The sequence below is a fragment of the Acomys minous genome, assembly GCF_964271855.1.
Source record: "Acomys minous genome assembly, chromosome: 5".
Taxonomy (NCBI): Eukaryota; Metazoa; Chordata; class Mammalia; order Rodentia; family Muridae; genus Acomys; species Acomys minous.
In genome coordinates this window covers 64,807,907-64,828,318 of record NC_140494.1, presented here as the reverse complement: position 1 = coordinate 64,828,318, position 20,412 = coordinate 64,807,907, and the positions used below count along the sequence as shown (strand labels likewise).

Here is a 20,412-nt window from a genome sequence, read left to right as displayed (position 1 = left end):
ATGCTGGAGACCTATAAGAACCTCATTGCTGCTGGGCATAGTGGCCCATGCTTTTAATCACAGCCCTCAGGAGGCAGAGGCAGGTGGATTGCTGTGAGTTCAAGGCCAGCCTGGTCTACAAAGTGAGTCTAGGACAGCTGAAAAACAAACAAACAAACAAAAAAAAGGAACCTCACTGCTATGGGTAAGGCAGTAAATCTTCTGTCACTATTTTAATTAATAATTGAATTGCTTAAAATTAATTAAGAATTAACAATAAATTAACTATAAACTTTTATCACATTCAGAAAGTCTACTCAAAGTGGGGAGAGAATAATTAAATTCTTTCTTTCCATATCAATCTACTCAAATGAATTGTATCCTTTGTTACATTTATCTATTAAAAGAATAAAAAAGGAAAGACTTCCACAGTCACACAACTTGACTTTTTGTTCCTTATAGACATGTGGTATAGGGATTAAAGTTTCTCCCCAACAATATTTTGGAGTCTCATAAACTGCCCCTCTCACTAAATTTAGCAATTTTAGTGTAAGAGTATACACAACACCAGATTTTTTATGGAATATTTGTTTATTAAAAGGTTTTGGACATATACTTATCTCCTATTCAATGTATACATTGTGAAATAGATGAGTGGTATGAGAGTAAAAAAAAAATTGGCATTTCTACAGAGTACCTGTAATGTGGGTATGATTCAAATAATAATATCTGTTAAGGCACTATTTCCTCGTCTTATTTCACAGGGGACTGCATCGCAAACAGAAGTTATATACCTAACACTGAGGCAAATAGATTTGTGAGAATTTAACAATCAATAATACACTTAAAGCAGTGCATTTTTATACTGTTGCTTTACATTAAAACTTCTGGGAGAATTAAAAATTTTTCAGAGGCATATATGAATCAGCAATCACATGAAAATTACCTCCCATGTCTTCTAGAATTTTGACAATGTTCTTCAATATTATGGTGTTCCCAATTGTAGCCTAAAATATGTACCAGAAAACGAATGATATATTATTGGTAATTAGGTAATTTAAGTTACTATCATCAGTGAACCTTACAACTGTGCCTAATTTGCTCACCTCATTCTTTATTCTCAATTGAAATTACAGAAGAGCATCAATAACAACAACAACTATTACTACTACTACTACTACTACTACTACTACTACTACTACTACTACAAAAGATTTGTCCCTTGTTTTAAAAAGTGAAAGGAAATTAACTGTCTTACCTATAGCAGTGAGATTCTTGTAGGTCTCCAGCATCACATCTCTGTAGAGACTCTTCTGGGAAGGATCCAGCAAAGCCCACTCTTCTCGAGTGAAGTTCACACGCACATCATCATAGGTCACTGCATCCTAAAATATATGATTCATGTGTCCAACAGAAAGCATTACAGTGGCAACACTATAAATGTACACTTCGTTGACAATATATTCATATAATTCCAGTACTTCCCTAATATATTTCTTGATACAAAAGTTCTAATGTAATCACAAAGTCATTTTAAAAGGAAACTGAATAATGAGGTGCAGCTCTTTCAGTTCTGCACACTTTGAGGAGGGTATAGTCTTGCAAGAGAAATGACAATTAACAGACATAAAGACACAGACAAACACCCAAACAGTACTGAGCACAGAGCAGAGAAAGCATATGAGCAATTACCAACTACGAAAATAATGGGCCAACTTGGTGTATTGGCTCCTGCTTTTAATCCCAGCACACAGGAGGCAGAGGCAGGTGTATAATATCGACCTGGATCACAGTCTGATCTAAGCAACGTGATCCCGGATGCCCAGAGGGACATATTTTTTTTAAGATTTATTTATTTATTATTATGTGTACAGTGCTCTGCCTGCATGTACACCTGCAGGCCAGAAGAGGGCATCAGACCACACCATAGATGGTTGTGAGCCACCATGTGGTTGCTGGGAATTGAACTCAGGACCTCTGGAAAAGCAGGGACTGCTCTCAACCTCTGAGCCATCTCTCCGGCCACCACCCCCCTCAGGGGGACATATTAATACCCTATCTCCCTTGCAAAAATAGATCAAAGGAACCAAGAAGATAGAAAGGACTCAGAGGGTTTTACTGAAGGTCCTACAAAGAATTTTACATTCCCTCCAGTTCTGTATTCATCTTCCACAAACCTGAAGTGGCTCTATTTCAACTGTAACATTAATAAGATCTTAATAAATGGGAATGCATGTTTAAACAACTGCAAACCCACAGATGAAACCATTAGCAATGTAAATGTTGATTATAAATAAGCAACATAGGACAAGAGAAAAAGCTCAGTAGTGAAAGGTTCTTCCTGGTCTTGCAAATAACTAGGCTAAATTGTCATTGCTTACTTGGGAGCTGACAACTATCCATTACTCTAAGTTCAGCAGTTCTAAGGCCATTTTCTGATGACTGCGAGAACCAGGTACACATGAGGTGCATATTCATGCATGCAGGTAAAATACACATATTCATTAAAAAAAAAATCAAACCAAGCACACAGGTAAGAAGAATGTCATGCAACTGTAATCCAATAACTCAGAAGCCTCAGTTAGTATTAATATCATGAATACATGCCATCCTGAAAAATAGAATATACTTTGCCAACTTCCAAATTTTGTGGATGTGGATTTGGATGTAGACCAGCACAACAGCATATGCGTGGCAATTACAAATCCTACATTCCCGGCCCATTGCTCAATATATAAAAACAAAAAAGCCAGGCATGTTGGCTCACACTAAATCCAAGCACTCTGGGACCAGAGTCAATTGGACTTCTATGGTCGAGGCCTGCCTGGTCTACATCCCTAATTTCAGAACACTCAGTGTTATGGAAGAAACTTTGACTTCAAAATCAAAAGCAACAAAATTAAAAATAAAAAACATCAGTGGTGGCTGCTAAGGCTGGAGGAGCCGGACCAGGCCTGCGGCGGAGGCCATGGCTGGAACTAGGAAGGTGGCGAGGAGGGACACAGAGGTAAGATGGCAACGTCAGGAGTGAACAGGGCAGCTCTGCCACATCGTCAGCATCCAGCCCATTTAAGTTTAGGGGGAAGATGGCGCTGCAGGAGCAGCGTCAGGCCGAGGAGACTGCGGCCTTCGAGGAGGTGATGGTGGACACACTCCACACGGGTTACAGGCCCAAAAACCGCGACTGGCTTACACAAGGAGTTGCCATTAAGGTGGTTCTCTGCCCAATGTCAACCAGACTGGCTGTGGCTTGGCAGAGTTCCAGAAACCCCTCCATTGGTCTGGATTCATCTCAGAGCATTCGGCACCATAGGTTGGTGGAACGGGCACTACGAGATCCCCGCAGAATGGTGTCCCCACTCTGCCAATAACCCCACCACATTGACAGGTTCTCCCCATAGCCCTGCCTACTTAGCTCCTCCCCCATGGTCTGGCTGGCGAAGGATGATGCCCTGGGGCAACCTCCCAGCTGAGAAGGGGCAGTTGTGTTGACTGCGCTTCACACAGTGTAATGAACCCCTTATCCCAGCCCCACACCTGCCAGTGTCCTGCCCAGGCGCCGAGGAGGTTTTCTGGATGGCGAGACGGATGCTAAAGTCCCTGCTATTGAGAAGAACTTGGTAGATGGCAAGCATTTGCTGAAACCTTGGGATGCTAAGAAGCTGTCTTCATCTTCCTCTTGGCCTCGATCATGTCAAGTCCCTGGAACCAATATTTTTCAATCTCCTGACCAGCCTGCCAATGTGCCTGTCCTCCTAACTGCCATGAACACTGGGGACCCCCTACCTGACCTCACCAACTTGCTCTTTGCCCCTCCATTGCCCACTCCCCTGGACCCTGGGGAGACAGTCTACTGGAGCCTGCGTGGGGGCAACAGTACCTGCAATTTGACCCACACTATGACCCATTTGGGCATCAGTGATCTGGGCTTGGGCCCCAGCTGATGTAACAGGACTTCTCTCACCTCTCAGCCACCCATCCCTGCAGTTCTCCCTCAGCAATCCCAACCTCCAGGCTTCCCTAAGCAGTGCTCAACCCCAGCTCCAGGGCTCCCACTGTCACCAATCACTGCCTGCCTCCTCCTTGGCCCAACCATGCACTGCCCACCACCTCCTTGGGCCACCAGTCACTTAGTGACCCCGCCCTTTCCTCCTCCTCTTCCCCTTCATCCATTTCATCTCCTGAACTGAGCGCCCCTCCCCCTTACCCAGCTTCTACTTCTGGGGGCCTCTCCCCACCATCACCCTGAGCTTGCCCATGGGCACAGCTGACACCGGAAGGTCCCAACAGCTGCTGCCTAAGCAGTTTTCGCCAACAATGTCACCCACCTTTTCTTCCATCACTCAACCATCCCCTTGGATACCAGTAAATTGTCTACTGACCAGCGATTGCCCTATACCTATATAGGGCCCCTAAGTCTAGTTATACCCACCCATCCACCCACCCCAAAGTCTCTGCAGCAGTTACCCTCTCAGGCGTGCTTAGTGCAGCCCTCAGGTAGACAGCCTCCAGACAGGTAGCCACATTATGGAGCACTGTACCCACGTGGGTCCAGTGGACATGGGCAACAACAGCTTTACCACTGGGCAATAAGTGACTTCAGCTTGGGGAATCTGGAGCACTTCAACACAGGGAGTCCATCAACCAGCCTGGTGCTGGATCCCCCCACCATTTCTGAAGGGTCTGGATTTTTAGGGAGTGGGGGATCAGTGAGTGATCCCCAGGACCTTCATGTCCTCAACCACCAGAACTTGACCCACTGTTCCTGCCATGGCTTGGAACCTAATGTCATACTCACAGAAGACTCCTTCCTGGCTTTCTCTAAGGAGACTGCAGCAGCCCTGGCTGGCATACCTGGCTTTGAGGTGTCAGCATCTGAGTTGGAGCTGGGACTGAGGCTGGAAGATGAGCTGTGCATGGAGCCTCTGGGCCTGGAAGGACTGACCATGCTGAGTGACCCTGTGCCCTGCTGCTTGACCCCTCTGTGGAGGATTCATTCCATAGTGACTGACTACAGTGAAGGGACCTGACTGCCCTCCTTTTTTATGGCCCTGCCCTATCACTGTCCTTTTTAATCCCTTCCCCCTGGCCAGCAGAGACTACTCTCTGCCCCCAGGTCCTTTTTTTTTTTTTTTTAAGATTTATTTATTTATTATGTACACAGTGATCTGCCTGCATGTACACCTGCTCACCAGAAGAGGGCACCAGATCACATTATAGATGATCGTGAGCCACCATGTGGTTGGTAGGAATTGAACTCAGGACCTCTGGAAGAAGAGTCAAGTGCTCTTAACTGCTGAGCCATCTCTCCAGCCCGGTCTCTTCTCTAATATGAATGAAGGATGCTAACATAAGGAAAAGGAAGGGGCTTGGCCAAGTGGCCCCTGAATGCTGTACATCTGGTGGGGATGGGGAATCACAAGGGAGGGCATAAAGCACGTGTAACTTTGAAATCACCCGTCTGGAGGCCAGAGCCTGCTGGAAAGCAAGGCAGAGAGGGGGAATCTTGGAGGCTGGCCTTGTCCAGATAAGAGTGGGCATTACCAGCCCCTCCCTATCTCTCTTACCCTTGCAATGGAGGAGAGCCAGAATGGATATTATTTTTTATTAAATATATTATATGTTAATTTTTAAAATCCTTTCAAAAAAGCATCACGCTAGCAAAATAGCTTAACACTGGATAGCAATTGTCTCTATTCTATCTTAAGTTATTTAGCAACAGAATCTATAATGGGGAAGGCATGACAGCATGAGAAGGAAGGTGAATGGTAGGTTTCAACCACAACACAGTAGACACAAAGAACAGGAAATGGGTTGAGTCCACAGACACTCAATCCCATCCCCAATAAGGAATCTAGAAAGGTTCCTCCTAAAAAAAAAAAAAAAAAACTTCCATAAGTCCTATACAGCAAGCCACAAAGAAGAGACAAGTGCTGAAAGACATAAATTCTATCTGGAAGATATTTGATGCAATCAACTACATTGTGAAACCCGTCACTATAAGCTCATGGTCTACCCATGATGAAAATGCATTTAGTCTAACTTCAATGATCCTCATACTCTGAGACAGCTCATACAATGCTCAAATGCCCAAAGTCTCTTCTGACACTCAAGGCAATCTCCTAACTGTCATATTTTATAAACTCAAAAAAACAAAACAAAACAAACTAACAGCCGGGCGTGGTGGCGCACGCCTTTAATTCCAGCACTCAGGAAGCAGAGGTGGGTGGATCTCTGTGAGTTCAAGGCCAGCCTGGTGTACAAAGTCAGTCCAGGACAACCAAGGCTATACAGAGAAACCTTGTCTCAGAAAACAACAACAAAAACAAACAAACAGGCAGACGTAGTGGCGCACACCTTTAATCCCAGCACTCGAGAGGCAGAGGCAGACAGATTGCTGTGAGTTCGAGGCCAATCTGTTTCTACAGAGTGAGTCCAGGACAGCCAAGGCTACACAGAGAAACCCTGTCTCGAAAAAACAAACAAACAAAATAACAAACAAGTTTTATCTTTCTAGCACACAATGACACAGAATACCACATCACATTCCAATAGAGATTGTGTAAGGCAAGAAACCCAGAAGGGCCAATACCAAATCTTGTAGCTCTGTCTCAGACACACAGGGCTTCAGTTTCAAAGGGTTTATTTAGATGGCCCTATCGCTAAAACTTCTCACACATCTTTTGGTTTGCTTACTTCCTCTCACTATATGCAACTCTCCATGGTAGGTGTCTCATAGCTTAGGAATCTCAAAATCTTGTGGTCTCAAAGTGCAACTCAACTAAGACCTCATCCTCACAGCTTCACGTAATGTACTCACAAATAGTCTCACTGGAGCTATGACTCTGCCAAACAGAGATGGCAGCTGAAATGGTGCTGAACTGACACCACAGAGGAAGAATCCATCACCTTAAGTTTTGCATCATTCTTGTTTCCAGAACCAGAACAGCGTAAGTGCACCTGCCAAGTATGACTTCTAAATTGGGATGAACCCTGCCATGTTCGGAACACAGCTGCAGCAGGTGTTCTGTGACGTTCCTGCCTAGGACTAGGAATCACTTTGCCTTCTCCTTCCATTAATTGAAGGCTTAGCAGGAGGGAGTGTTACCCTTGGGGCACTTTCTTAGGCTTCAAATCCAGAGCAAGGGCCTTCCCTTGAATGATGATAATCTCTTTGAAAATTCCTCCCTCTTTTTAAGTACCTGATTGCTATCTAAAGCTATCCAGTGCTGTTTTTCTCTACACAGCACAGACTTTGCATTTCTCTCTGTCTCTCGTGTTGCTTTTTTTTTCACTGTAGTCCTGAAAGAGTCACTACTAATAAGCATTCAACAGATTCAATATTGCATCTAAAAAATCAGCTCATTATGTTTTAATTCTGCCCTTAATTTCTCAGTCATGGCAGAATAAAAAAAAGAAAAGATTCTGAACAGGGTGTGGTGGCGCACGCCTTTAATCCCAGCACTCGGGAGGCAGAGGCCGGCGGATAGCTGTGAGTTCGAGGCCAGCCTGGCCTACAAAGTGAGTCCAGGACAGCCAAGGCTACACAGAGAAACCCTGTCTTGAAAAAACCAAAAAAAAAAAAAAAAAAAGGTTCTGGACAAAAATATAACACAAATAACTTCTGGCTAAGTATTTCATGGAGCTCATTTTCCACTGACATCCTATGATCTCAACTTCTTCTGTTTGTATTACTCTCAACACTCTGATCTTCCAAGTTCTATTAGAATAGAAGATTAAGCTCTGTATACAGCTTTCTGTCATCTAAAGTCTGATATTTTCCACATTCCTCTGAAAGAGAACATTCCCAGGTTTTGTCCAAAACTAAAATCACTTTTTGCATGCAATTTTTTGTTCTAACTTACTGCTCTGCTTCTGTGATTGAATCCTCTAGCCAAAAGCATCTCAGGGAGTGGACAGCTGTACGTGTTTAGTCCTGCCAGGTCACAGTCCACCATTTTGGGAGTTTAAGATAGAAACTCAAGCACCAAGAAAATTAAGACAAAAAAAAAAAAAAGATGTGCAAACATTGTTTACTGGCTTGTGCGCTTGCTTTGCCATTGTCTCATGCTCAGCTAGCTCTCTCATCCAGCCCTGATCCATGTGTTTAGGGATACTGTCACCCTCCGTGGAAGAGCCTTTCACACCAATTATTAATCAACACAGTCACTCCCAGACACAGTGGTCAGGCATTCAGATGAGGGCATGCCCTCAACTGTGGCTCCTTTGGATGACTGGAGGTTCTGAAATGTTGAAAACTGAAGCTAATTTAAGACATAGAGTCAATAATACATTAGAAAGTTTAAAAAACCCAAAACCAATGTGTTATGCATATGAATCATGTAAGTAGAAAAATCCCAAACACATTTGATTGCGACAATTGATAAACACAGTTTTGCCAAGAGATGAGTAGAGACAATCATTTCAATGAGGTGAGGAACAAGAAGAGAAAGCTAAAACAGTTTCTCCTCAACAAGCCCCCCAACTAACAAAAACTAAAAGAATTCATAGCTAAATATAGTAAATTTTCAGAAGACAAATAGGTAAAAGTTTATCATTTTCCAGAGAAAAATATAATTAGATTATAATTAATAAAAACCACACAATATAGATGGCATCACAAATTAAAGGACAAAGAAAGACTAACATATAATTCCTTTAAACAAGAACTACAAGATTATAGTCAAAGTCAATGTCAAAGAAATCACTGGCCAGCACTCATCTTGTGTTCTCTGTTTCAGTCCTTTGCCAATAATAGAAAATAGATTGGAAGTGGAGGGTTATTCCAGAAAAATTGGAGAGATTCACTTAAACCATTATGATGTGAGTTTGAGGCCAGCCTGGTCTACAAAGTGAGTCCAGGACAGCCAAGGCTAACACAGAGAGACCCTGTCTCAAACTTCCCCCCCCCCAAAAATAAAATAAAATAATGATGCTTCAACATTGGAGACAATAGTTTTGACTGCTAAAAGTATCTCATTCTCTTATGATAAAGAAAAGGACATCTGTTAGAATCATTTAGAAAACATTTTGTTTCCTATAATGGATGATAGGATGTAAGTATGAATGAAATAGGCATAAAAGTATGGAAGTGAAAACTGTGGAAATCCAAATGCAAGAAAGCAGTTTTTTTTTAAAAGACATGGTGTATGATTTGTATTATACAGCTGAAGTAGCTTGTTTTGAATTAATTGCTTTATAAGTCGTAAGCACGTTTGAAAACAAGTTTATCCCCATTTTATGTGTATGTTTGCATTTGTGGGAGAGAATGTCTTCCATGTATGAACAGGTGACACATCAGAGAGGAGAGTGTGAGATTCATGGCATCCGGAGTAGCAGGTGGTTATGAGCCTCCAGAATGGGTGTTGATATCTGAACTCAGGTCATCCCTAAGAATAATACTTCCTGAGTGACATGCCCAACCCACGTAGTAGGTTTTATTATGAATGAATGCCTTTAGCAGGTTAACAACAACAAAAATCTAAATAAAGAAGTAAATTAATTATTCCTGGGAACCTGATGGCTCAGAATTAAGATGTTGGGTATGGGGCCTGTACAACCACAGGCCATGCCTTCCAGAAGACTAGACAGTGTGGCCAAAGATGTTCCCACCTATCTGTCACCCCACACCCATTTCTCACAGTCACCCTTAGGCCTGGAACAGATTACCAGGGGCAGTTTTCTCTCCCCTTCTCCATACCTCCTGTGTGTCCCACAGACCATATCCAGTGGCTTTTCCTTTCTTGCCTCCTCATCACTGTGTCCCAGCCCCAACTTGACACACACAGCCTGCTCACCCAATCAAATGCCACCCTTGCCAGAAGACTCAGTAGGCTTTCTACAGATCTATCCACTATCTGTTAACCCAGACACAATTTTCACAACTGCCCCTAGTTCTGGAAGAGAACAAATGAGGAGGATAAATTTTCATTAGCCAGCCTGACTCCATGACAGCCTTCAGAATCAGCCTCAGGCCGACCAGGCCCGAGTTTCAATTTCTCAGAAAATGAAACTGCACTTCCAGGGAAAACAGTAAGTGTGGGAAACCAATCAGCTTCTGCACCCAACACCCATTCACCTTACAGGAAACACAGGATCCTACATGGGCACTCTCCATTACGCTGTCAACACCCAGTGTGACCATCTTTACCTCCTAGCTGGGAAATCCTACAACAAAACTGCAATCAAATTCAAACCATAACAACTGAAGCAAAAATGTGCCAATGAATTTGAAAGCAAGGAGTGGTAAATAGCAGGTAGATGAAAAAAAAAAAAAAAACAGAAAGGACATGACTGCTTCTAGTTATGGTGGAGTAGAAAGCAGAAAGAGCAGCCAGGCGTGGTGGTGCACGCCTTTAATCCCAGCACCCAGGAGGCAGAGGCAGGTGGGTCGTTGTGAGTTCGAGGCCAACCTGGTCTACAAACCGAGTGCAGTACAGCCAAGGCTACACAGAGAGACCCTGTCTTTAAAAAAAAAAAAAGAAAAAAGAAAGAAAAGAAGGGAGGAAGGAAGTAGACAGAGCATTCCCACAAGCTGGGACATCACAGAGAGTCCAGAGTGGACAAGGCCTTGGGCCATGTGAGGAGAGGGAAGAAAGGGGGATGGGGAACCAGACCAAAAGCCCAGGGTGGGAACTGATAGATAAAAAGGACCAGGTAATCAAAGTGGTTGAATTACATAAGGAAGGGCAACTCGGGAAATAACAGCCCAAACCCTGGGCTAAAGGATGGGGATGCCACCCACCCATTACCCTGGAACGGGTAAGGACTCAGGGATGCTGGGAGCCAGCTCTGCTCTGATTTGCTCAATAGGCACCGCAGCCATCTGTCCCAGGGTTTGAGACTTAACAGCAGGAAGGAATGAGAAGGTGAACTGATTTAATTATAATCACAAACATTATTTTAAATTATTGGAAAAGGCTTTATGGTCCATTATTCTCCAGGGACTAGACATACGTATGAGAGAACACCAAGTATTACGCTTTTTCTCTCAGGTTGTGCATTTTCAGAGAGAAAAAAATAATAATAATAACATTCCTGTTAGGCACAGCCACACCAGTTTGTCAAGATCTTCTGTGTTGGTCGAGATCTATTGTAACTACAATAATTTGGTTTCTATGAATAAGTTTAATTCCAGATTCTTTTTTTTTTTTTTTTTGGTTTTGGTTTTTTGAGACAGGGCTCTCTGTGTAGCCTTGACTATCCTGAACTCACTTTGTAGACCAGGCTGGCCTCGAACTCACAGAGATCCGCCTGCCTCTGTCTCCTGAGTGCTGGAATTACAGGTGTGTGCCACCACGCCCCGACCCTTTTCCAGATTCTTGAGTGCCCTGGTCTATGAATCAAAAAAGAAAGAAAGAAAGAAAGAAAGAAAGAAAGAAAGAAAGAAAGAAAGGAAGGAAGGAAGGAAGGAAGGAAGGAAAAAAGAAAAAGGCTAGGTTGGACTTTATTGATCACCTAAAATTGATTACCTGACTACTCACTGCTAATGCCAACTACTGTCAAAGCAGGAAAGCTCTCACTTTCGTCCTCTGTGCTGTGACTACATCAGCTTCAAAGTTGGCCAGGAACTCAATTCTTACACAGGATCTTCTTTATTTGTAAATTCCCCCCCCCCCCACCTCCGCAAAGCCAGGGAAGTCAGGGGGCATTCACTGATTGGCATTTTTTTTTTTCCTTTCTCACTGACCAGTCATGACCCAGGCTGGAAAGAGTTGCAGGTCTGTCTTCCAGGCACTGGGCAGCAGAGGCAGGATTCCGTGATAATAACAATTCTCAAGTAAATAGCATGGGGCAAGCCTGAGCTACAGAATATATTGATCTAAACAGAAACAAATGATCAACACACTATGTTCCATGTCAGCTCCTGAGATCTGTAACCTGACACCCTCAGCTACAGCCAATGAGATGTAGCAAATTTTTCATCTGCCTTAACTATGTCAACAATATTGTTCATCTCTCCAGTGCACTAAAGAACAAACAGTCCCTTTACTGGAAATTCAAACTCACTGACTCAACCTACCTCCTTAAATTGTAGAGCCTCTAATCTGGTCTGTGTCCATTCACATGCTTGAATTATTTCCTGCAGGTTAACTAGAAAATCCCTCACCCTGCTTCAGTCAGTTCTCCCTTCATAATGGTGATGCCAGTGGCTGACTCCCTTACACATTGGTCTGTGATCTAGCTATTGTCCACCCTGTTGCACCTGCAGTGTCACAGTCAACTCTTTCTTCTGTTCTGGCCTGAAGGCCGAAGCCATGCTCCACAGGCAACCCTGTTTCCTGCTACTGCAGTGGAGAGGTCATTACATGATCTAAGCGAGTCATTTTAAAACTCTGCAGTGGTACATCCTTTAACTTAAGAATTTAGGAAGTTTAGGGCCGGGCGTGGTGGCGCACGCCTTTAATCCCAGCACTCGGGAGGCAGAGGCAGGCAGATCGCTGTGAGTTCGAGGCCAGCCTGGTCTACAAAGTGAGTCCAGGACAGCCAAGGCTACATAGAGAAACCTTGTCTCAAAAAAAAAAAAAAAAAAGAATTTAGGAAGTTTGATCAAGAGGAAAGCAAGGCTGGGGGTGCAATAAACCGGGAACAGTGCGACCTGAGGCAACATAGCTTGTCTCAGAAATAATTCTCTAAAAGGCTAAAGCTATAGCTGTTCTAGAATATGCCTTCCCAGGAAGAAATCACACCACACACAACTAAAATGCTGAGAAAGAGAATTCTCTCTCATAGCACCATGCAACCAGCTCTGCTTAATGTTAAAAGAGAAGCCGCCTGGAATGGATTTTGCTTTCCATATATGCTGTCATCCTTGAGTCTCTTTGAGATTCAGGCCCCAGGTTGCACAAACAGGTTTTAGGGCACACCGTACTTCAGTGACAGGGTCCTAAGTGGAAGGTCCAAGAGGACGCAAATGATAAGAAAATTAGAAGATAGAAAATACAGAACCTGGGGTGGGGAGGTCTGACGCAGGCTACATCTTATACTAAGTGACGTTCTTAAGGAGAACAGCATCTTGTATACTACTTCCCGGATGGAAGTGGGAGGCAGCTATGAAGTCAGCAGACGCTATCATACAGTGGGGCAAACTCAGGAGGAGTCCAGCAAAACAGTGCTGCCCAAAGGAAACTCAGGCGATCAAGAACCTTACTTACCGAGACCACGGTGGCCTTGAAACTGACAACCATAGCTCTCTGTGGTGGGAATAGACGGAGTCTCACAATCTGAAGCAAGCCCTGCTCAAAGGCCCTGGCCCTACAGCTACCCCAAGCTTATTCCTGGTTTTATTCTGAATGCCTCTGAATCTTTGGAGGAAGCTCCTAAGGCATTGGGCTCAGGTTATTAGTGGCTCTGCCAAGCATGCTCCTGGGTTTCAGAAGGAGCTAGGTCATTCTCAATACGTTAGGACCTCAGGGAAAGCTTGCTTGATCAGGCCAGCTCTCAACACAGCAGTGTTTTTGTTGTTGTTGTTGTTTTGTTTTTCCTTTTCAAATGGTTGCCACCAGATAGCTTGCTCATGTGGCAGAACTATGCTTTTCTCAAGAAGGAAACTTCAAGTTTATGCCACACACCAGCCACAAATGCTGGCTGAGATCATGTAAATGCCCCATCCAGCAGCTTGTTAGATCGCTCTTTGACATGGAGATGGGCCTGGTGGCTGGTATGCATCATGGTGGGGTCTCCTTGGTTATGGGTTGGAGAGAAATTTCTAGACAACCCTGGCAGGCAAAGAGGTATATCCTAGCACCTAATCTCTAACAGGCCTGGGTAGCGTGCTGCATATGTGTGGGGTGTTTTAGAATATCCCGTATCTAAGTTGTACTTGGTGTGACTTCCTATCTCCTATGCACTGGTAAATCCTTTACACCTACTCCTTTGCATCACAACTTTATATGGAAGTGCCACTCAACACAGGAGATGTCATTTAAAACCTCTACAAAATTAACTCCGAATGAACTTGTAGAAGATACTAAAGAAACTAGCTAGGCCTCTCCGAGTTTGGCATCCTGCAAGCTCACACCCCTACTGCAAATGCTTTGTGTAAATGAAACCCCCACAGCGTAGTTGATGCCACTGCAGCATTCATGGAGTGGCTAGGACAAGGGACCTCACTGGTGGCTGCATCTGGCTGCTGGCGCCCACCCGTCCCCAGGAAGGACAAACCATACTGGCTTGCGCTGTTCAGCAACCTGATCCACTGGGATGGCGGCGCCACACACTCACCATGTCGCGACTTTGGGACTCGCCTGATCTCCCCTCAGAACAGCCAGAAGCTCTGCTCAGATCACATCACAGGAAATAATCATGCTTGCTCAGCTATGGCGCTGAAGCTGCAGCACGGTGCTCGGAAGAACCCTCCTCCTCTTCCGACTGGAGGGTTGGCCAAAAGGTCCTGATTGGCCAATGAGTCTTGAGTGACATAAGCACCTTCCTTAGGTTTAGCGTGTGCTGAAAGCACAAGGCATAGTGTGGTTCTTGGTCCAGGCTTCCATTGCAAGGACAGACTTTTTCCAGGTCTGCAAAGATTTATTATTTCAGGAGCACTTGTGCCTGTCCTCCACTAGCCTACTCTTCTGTTTTCCAGTACCCAGTAGAAACATCCCCCTTTTCCTCCTGGTCTACCTGGATAGCTTGCCCAGCCCATTATTCAATTTGAAATGGATTGTATAATCTGTCCCACAGGTGGAAGGGTACCAAAAATATCAACAATTAAAGAGAGATTTTAGGAAACAGAATGAGATTTTTTTGTTTTGTTTTGTTTTGTTTTGTTTTTGTTTTGTTTTTCGAGACAGGGTCTCTCTGTTTAGCCTTGGCTGTCCTAGACTCACTTTGTAGACCAGGCTGGCTTTGAACTCACAGCGATCCGCCTGCCTCTGCCTCCCAAGTGCTGGGATTAAAGGCGTGCGACACCACCGCCTGGCCCAAATTGAGACTTTTGTTCTGTGACTTCACGCTGGGGGCAGGTGAACTGCAGCTGATTTCCACCTGATAGGAGACAAAAGGGGGGCGGGGGGGGGGGGGAGAGCAGGAAATAGACGACAAACACTCTGGAGCACTACTGTTAGCCAGCACATCTTCCTCGGTGAGAAGATAAAAAGAAAAACAAACAAATGCTGCTATCTTAGCAAAGGCTTTCTAGCTGAACAGAACAGCTAGAATGAATCTCTATGTATGTAGAAAGTAGATTTATAAGAGTGGGTCATAGGCTGTTGGCCAACTAGTGCAACACTGCCTGTCTACCAATGGAAAGCTGAAGAATCCAGTAGCTGTTCAGACCATGTGGCTGGATGTCTCAGCTGGTCTTCAACATATACCAGAATTCCAAAGAAGGGGGCTCTAATGCCAGAAAAAAAAATTTTTGCTTGCCACAAATAGAGAAAGCAGAAAAAGAGATAGAGCCCTCATCTTCAGTGTCCTTTATATATCTAGGCTGCCATCAGAAATGTGGCTTAGAATAAAAAAGGATCTTATCACCTCAAAAGCTCCAGACTAAAGAAGGGTTTTCTAACTTCTAAAGATATAATTAAGATAATCCCTCATGGGGCTGGAGAGATGGCTCAGAGGTTAAGAGCACTGTCTGCTCTTCCAGAGGTTATGAGTTCAATTCCCAGCAACCACAAGGTGGCTCACAGCCATCTATAATGAGATCTGGTGCCCTCTTCAGGCAGGCAGGCACACATGCAGGCAGAATACTGTATATATAGTAAATAAATAAATCTTCACACACACACACAAAAGATAATCCCTCATATTACCCCAACTGTTTGGGTTGTAGTTAATTGAACTAGTGTAACTACAGTATCTTTATTTCATGATAAGTTTAGTTCTTTGTCCAGATTATTGATTGCCTGGTCTATACACCAGAAAAATGGCTATTCAGGAAATGTACTGATGGTCTAAAATAGATTACTTCACTACATAATGCTAATGTCAACTACTGGCAAAGCAAGAAAGCCGTCTCTTTCTTTGTTGCCCATCCCTTTCTATGCTGTGACTACAAATGTTTCAATACTGGTCAGCGAACCCACTAAGTCCTCAATAGAAGCCAGAGAGGTTGGAAAACACTCACTCACTAGACTACTTTTCTTTCTCAGTGACCTGTCAAGGCCCAACCTGGAAGAAGTTACAGGACTGTCTTCCCAACACTGGGCAGCAGAGGCAGGTTGGGTGTTTAAAACAATTACCAAGGGCTGAAGAGATGGCTCAGCACTTAAGAGCACTAGCTGCTCTTCCAGAGGTCCTGAGTTCAATTCCTAGCAACCACATGGTGGCTCATAACCATTTATAATGTGATATAATGCTCTCTTCTTGTGTGGAAGCGTACATACAGGCAGAGCACTGTATACATAATAAATAAATAAATCTTGAAAAACAAAACAAACAAAACAAAAAACAAAAACAAAAAAACAATTACCAATTACTGGTACTTAGCATGAGGCAACTCAGGATATAGGAGACATTGCTCTGTATAGAAATAAAAATAATAGCACTTGAGGAAAAAAAGAGAAATTCTTAATGACCTGGAAACATTGGGAAATAAAAACACATAAGAAATTAGAGTTGTACCGGGCATGGTGGTGCATGTCTTTAATCCCAGCACTTGGGAGGCAGAGGCAAGTGGATCTTTGTGAGTTTGAGGCCAGCCTGATCTACAAGTGAGTCTAGGACAGCCAAGCCTACACAGAGAAACTTTGTCTCGAAAAACCAAAAAAAAAAAAAAAAAAAAAAGAAAGAAAGAAAGAAAGAAAGAAAGAAAAGAAAAGAAAGAAATTAGACTTGTGATGCATTCAAGAAAATCAAATTTAAAGAACAAAACCAAATATTGACTTTTTAAAAGATAATTGATAAAATGCATAGTCATACTGACTTTGAAAAAGAGAAGGTCAGGTCTTTAATTACAGCACTCAGGGAGGCAGAGTCAGGTGGATCTCTGTGAGTTCCTGACCAGCCTGGACTAAACAGTAAGTTCCAAGGCAGCTGCAGCTGCTACACAAAAACCTTGTATCAAATAACAAAAAAGAAAGAAAGAAAGAAAGAAAGAAAGAAAGAAAGAAAGAAAGAAAGAAAGAAAGAAAGAAAGAAAGAAAGAAAAGGGCTGGAGAAATGGCTCAGTGGTTAAGAGCACTGTCTACTGTTCCAAAGGTCCTCAGTTTAATTCCCAGCAACCACATGGTGGCTCACAACCATCTATACTGAGATCTGGTGCCCTCTACTGGCGTGCAAGCTAACATGCAGGCAGAACGCTATAATAAATAAATAAATCTTTTTTTAAAAAGAAAGAAAAAAGTAAAAGATCAGTCAGCTATACTGATTTTGAAAAATAACAAGCGATTCCCTGGTAGAGATAACGACATTGTTAAGATACTGTTTGACTTACCTCTATATGCAATGTGAGCTGCTGAGCTCTGTAGACTGACACACAGCTCCAGCCAATGGACCGCGTCTCAAATCTTGAGCAGACTTAGTTACATCCACCAGAATTACACATATATTATAGGACAGTTTCTTAATTATAAATTCAACAGCAGTTGGCTTACGCTTACCTTCTCAAAGTGTACACTCACCAATCTGGTCTGTCTTCATTCACATAACATGAATTAATGCATGCTGGGAAACTATAAATTCATTCACCCTGACAAAAATCAGGCCCTTTTTCATAATGGTGACTCTAGAAGCTGACTGCCAGCCCTATTTTCCTCTGTAGTACACACAATAAACTAGTCCTCCAATTCTGGTCTGAAGGCAGAAGCCATGCTTCCCATGCAAAGCCTATGCTAAGCTGGAGGTCTGTGGTGTGATGTGTTCATGTCTCAATATAAAATGAATTCAAATATTTGCATTTTTTGAAGAATTTAGTTTTGAGATTATACTATACTCACACTTCCCTCTTTTTGTTCTCTCCAAATACTTCCATATGGTCCTACCAATTGTTCATGAATTTGTTGTCTCTTAATTCAGTTCAAACATTTTTATATATATTATGCCACTAAAAGCTTAAATGAATAAAATAGCACATTAAAACCAACTGTAGGTAAAACATGGGGGAGAGAAAATATGTCCAAAGCTCAAAAGACAATAAAGTAAAGAGCATAATCTCTATTCCAAAAGATGGTGTGGCTGTGCAAGCATCTATAATACACTGTCGATAACAAGTGTGAAACTGAATCTTCCTCACCGCTTAGGCACTGTTTATCTATGCAATATTATGTGTGTCCTGCTGTCAGCTAACACAAAACCAACCACTGATGCCTGCAGGTAAGCATTTGACAGCAGTCTTGATTCTGATATATGAATTATCCTTGAACTGAAAAAAAAACAAACAAACAATAAAGTATGCCAATCCTAAGTCAACATATTAAACCCTGTCAAACATATTAAGAGTTTTCCCCAACTCCCAAAAAGTCTTTTTTAAATGTACTTTTTTGTGAGATACGCTGCATTATGGCTTAAACTCTCTTATTATAATTGGATAGAAATGGTGAACTTTACTCAAGTAGCTAAAGAAATTAAAGAAATTGCTGAGCAATCCTAAATGCCATCATTTTTTGGACTTCCTTCTTCCTTCGAGTCCTGACATCTGCTCTTTGTAAGGCTCAAAGGGAACCCATAAATGACAGTGCTGCCAAGAAAGTCCTACTGGATACTGCTGGAGAGCCTCCTACAGGGAAACAGCAGGACTGCTGCTAGATAAACAGAAATAGAAACCCAGCCCGGCATTCTTCAGAAATCTCTGGAGTGGATTTCTTCTTTTACTAGAGAATTCACTCCATTCTTTATGTACCACAACATGTATCTAGTGCCTGATAAGACCAAACGGCCTGCAACAGATCAAATACCCCATGCTAACTCACACACTATCCTGAATGGCACCCTTCTTCTCCCTCGAATCTGTCAACCTAAAACTGACATGGGTTTTACAACCAGTTACAGTTCTCTGCCATGCAGAGATATCCAACAGTTTCTTTTCCCAAATCCAACTTTTCTTTCTACCCACAAAGTGGTCTAAGTCAGTCATTCTACTGTACTTTTTTACACTTCCCATTGCTGGTAAGAATTCCTTCAGGTACTTGCATGGAAATTTGGAACCTGGCCAGGGAATTCTGGCCTAGTTATAAGAAGTTCATGACACAATCTAGATCTTTCTAGAGCTTCCCCCTTCTCCTCTGTCCCTCCCCCCTCCCACTCTGAATCAGCTGAAGGTCTGGTGCACTACCTCAATGGTCCAAAAGAAGGCCTTCCCCACTTTCCCAAACTTCCTTAAACCACTTTCTTGCTTACAGTGTAAATAGGTTGGAAACGTGGTTGAGATTTGTTTTGGCTTTCTTGGCCTTGGGCATATCACTTCATAGGAAAATCTAAGCAACTGGTGCCTGTATCTGTCCATCATCCTCCATGCCCCCTGAGTCCCAGGTGGTCAGTCATCACAGCTGGGGCCAATGGACTGGTATACTAGGTCTACCATAATTAGCAGAGCAGCTTGAGTTACGTGTCACCTACACATTCACTATACAAACAGTTGCCAGGGAGAATTCCTGATTCTCCAAGTCATAATCCCAAGGTCCCTTGCCCTATGGCCAGAGCATAGGCTTCTCCAGGGTCAATGTCCTCCCTATGGCAGGCAGCAGTGCACCACAACACCATGCACATCCTCGGTCTGAGCATCACCCTGTATCATTCTTTCACTTTGCATCCTGGGGGTAGCCCCATCCCTCCTCATCTCCCAGTCCCACACCCCCTCCCATTCCCCCTCACTGCTTCTCGTTCCTCATATATAAGAGGAGCACCCCTACTCACACATCCCACTTCATCATGTCGCATCAGGACACCCTCTTCCCCTGTGACATGGTAAGACAGTCCTGCCAGGGTGAAGTAATCAACGAGCTAGCAAGAGAGTCCATGCCAGAAGGAGGCCCTGCTCCCCTCAATAGAAGACCCACACGAAGCCTAAGATCCACCCATCAGCCTCTCAGATGCACTCTGGAAAATGAGGTTGGGCATGAAGACACCCTGAAGGTACAGACTCCTGTGACTTCAGAAAAGCTGGGTTGACAAACTGGCGTCAAAACAGTCAACAGAGAAGTAGGCAGAATGACTATTCCAAATGCTGTTGGAATCATTATTGATATGATTTTATAGGGTTTTATGCATTTCATTACTCTCATAGGTCATCATCTGTGTATGAAGGGTCAGTTTCCCCACTTTGCTCATTTGCTGTTCCTGCTGAGTGAAGTGAGGTGGGGATGGTGTCCCTCGGGAACCATAGACGAATGGCACAGGGCCAGCCTAGAGAAGCCACGCTAAATCCAAAGTGGAGGCTTGAGAAAGAGGAAAGGAGGCTAGCAAACCAGTGGAGGCCTGAAAAAGAGGAGCAGATGTCCTCAAGCTGGGGCCCAGAAGCCATGTCTCGGTTCTCATCCACTGCGACTAGCCATT

At 43.5% G+C, this 20,412-nt stretch overlaps 1 protein-coding gene and 1 pseudogene across 2 annotated transcripts in view; one reads left to right on the top strand and one right to left on the bottom strand.

Moving 5' to 3' along the window:
* Positions 1 to 921: 921 nt before the first annotated feature.
* Positions 922 to 20,412, bottom strand: part of LOC311597265 (zinc finger protein 431-like) — a gene marked incomplete at its 3' end in the record, with an annotated part of 69,929 nt that continues 50,438 nt past the window's right edge. Inside the window, exons 2-3 of the mRNA XM_084781488.1 lie at positions 1,238 to 1,364; positions 922 to 986 (exon numbers count right to left, since the gene is read on the bottom strand). Of these exons, the coding sequence (XP_084637614.1) occupies positions 922 to 986; positions 1,238 to 1,364 (192 nt within the window). The remainder of the gene's footprint in view (positions 987 to 1,237; positions 1,365 to 20,412) is intronic.
* On the top strand, positions 2,383 to 4,990 carry LOC311597237 (CREB-regulated transcription coactivator 2-like; annotated as a pseudogene). Its single transcript has one exon. The product of its transcript is annotated as a CREB-regulated transcription coactivator 2-like (transcript).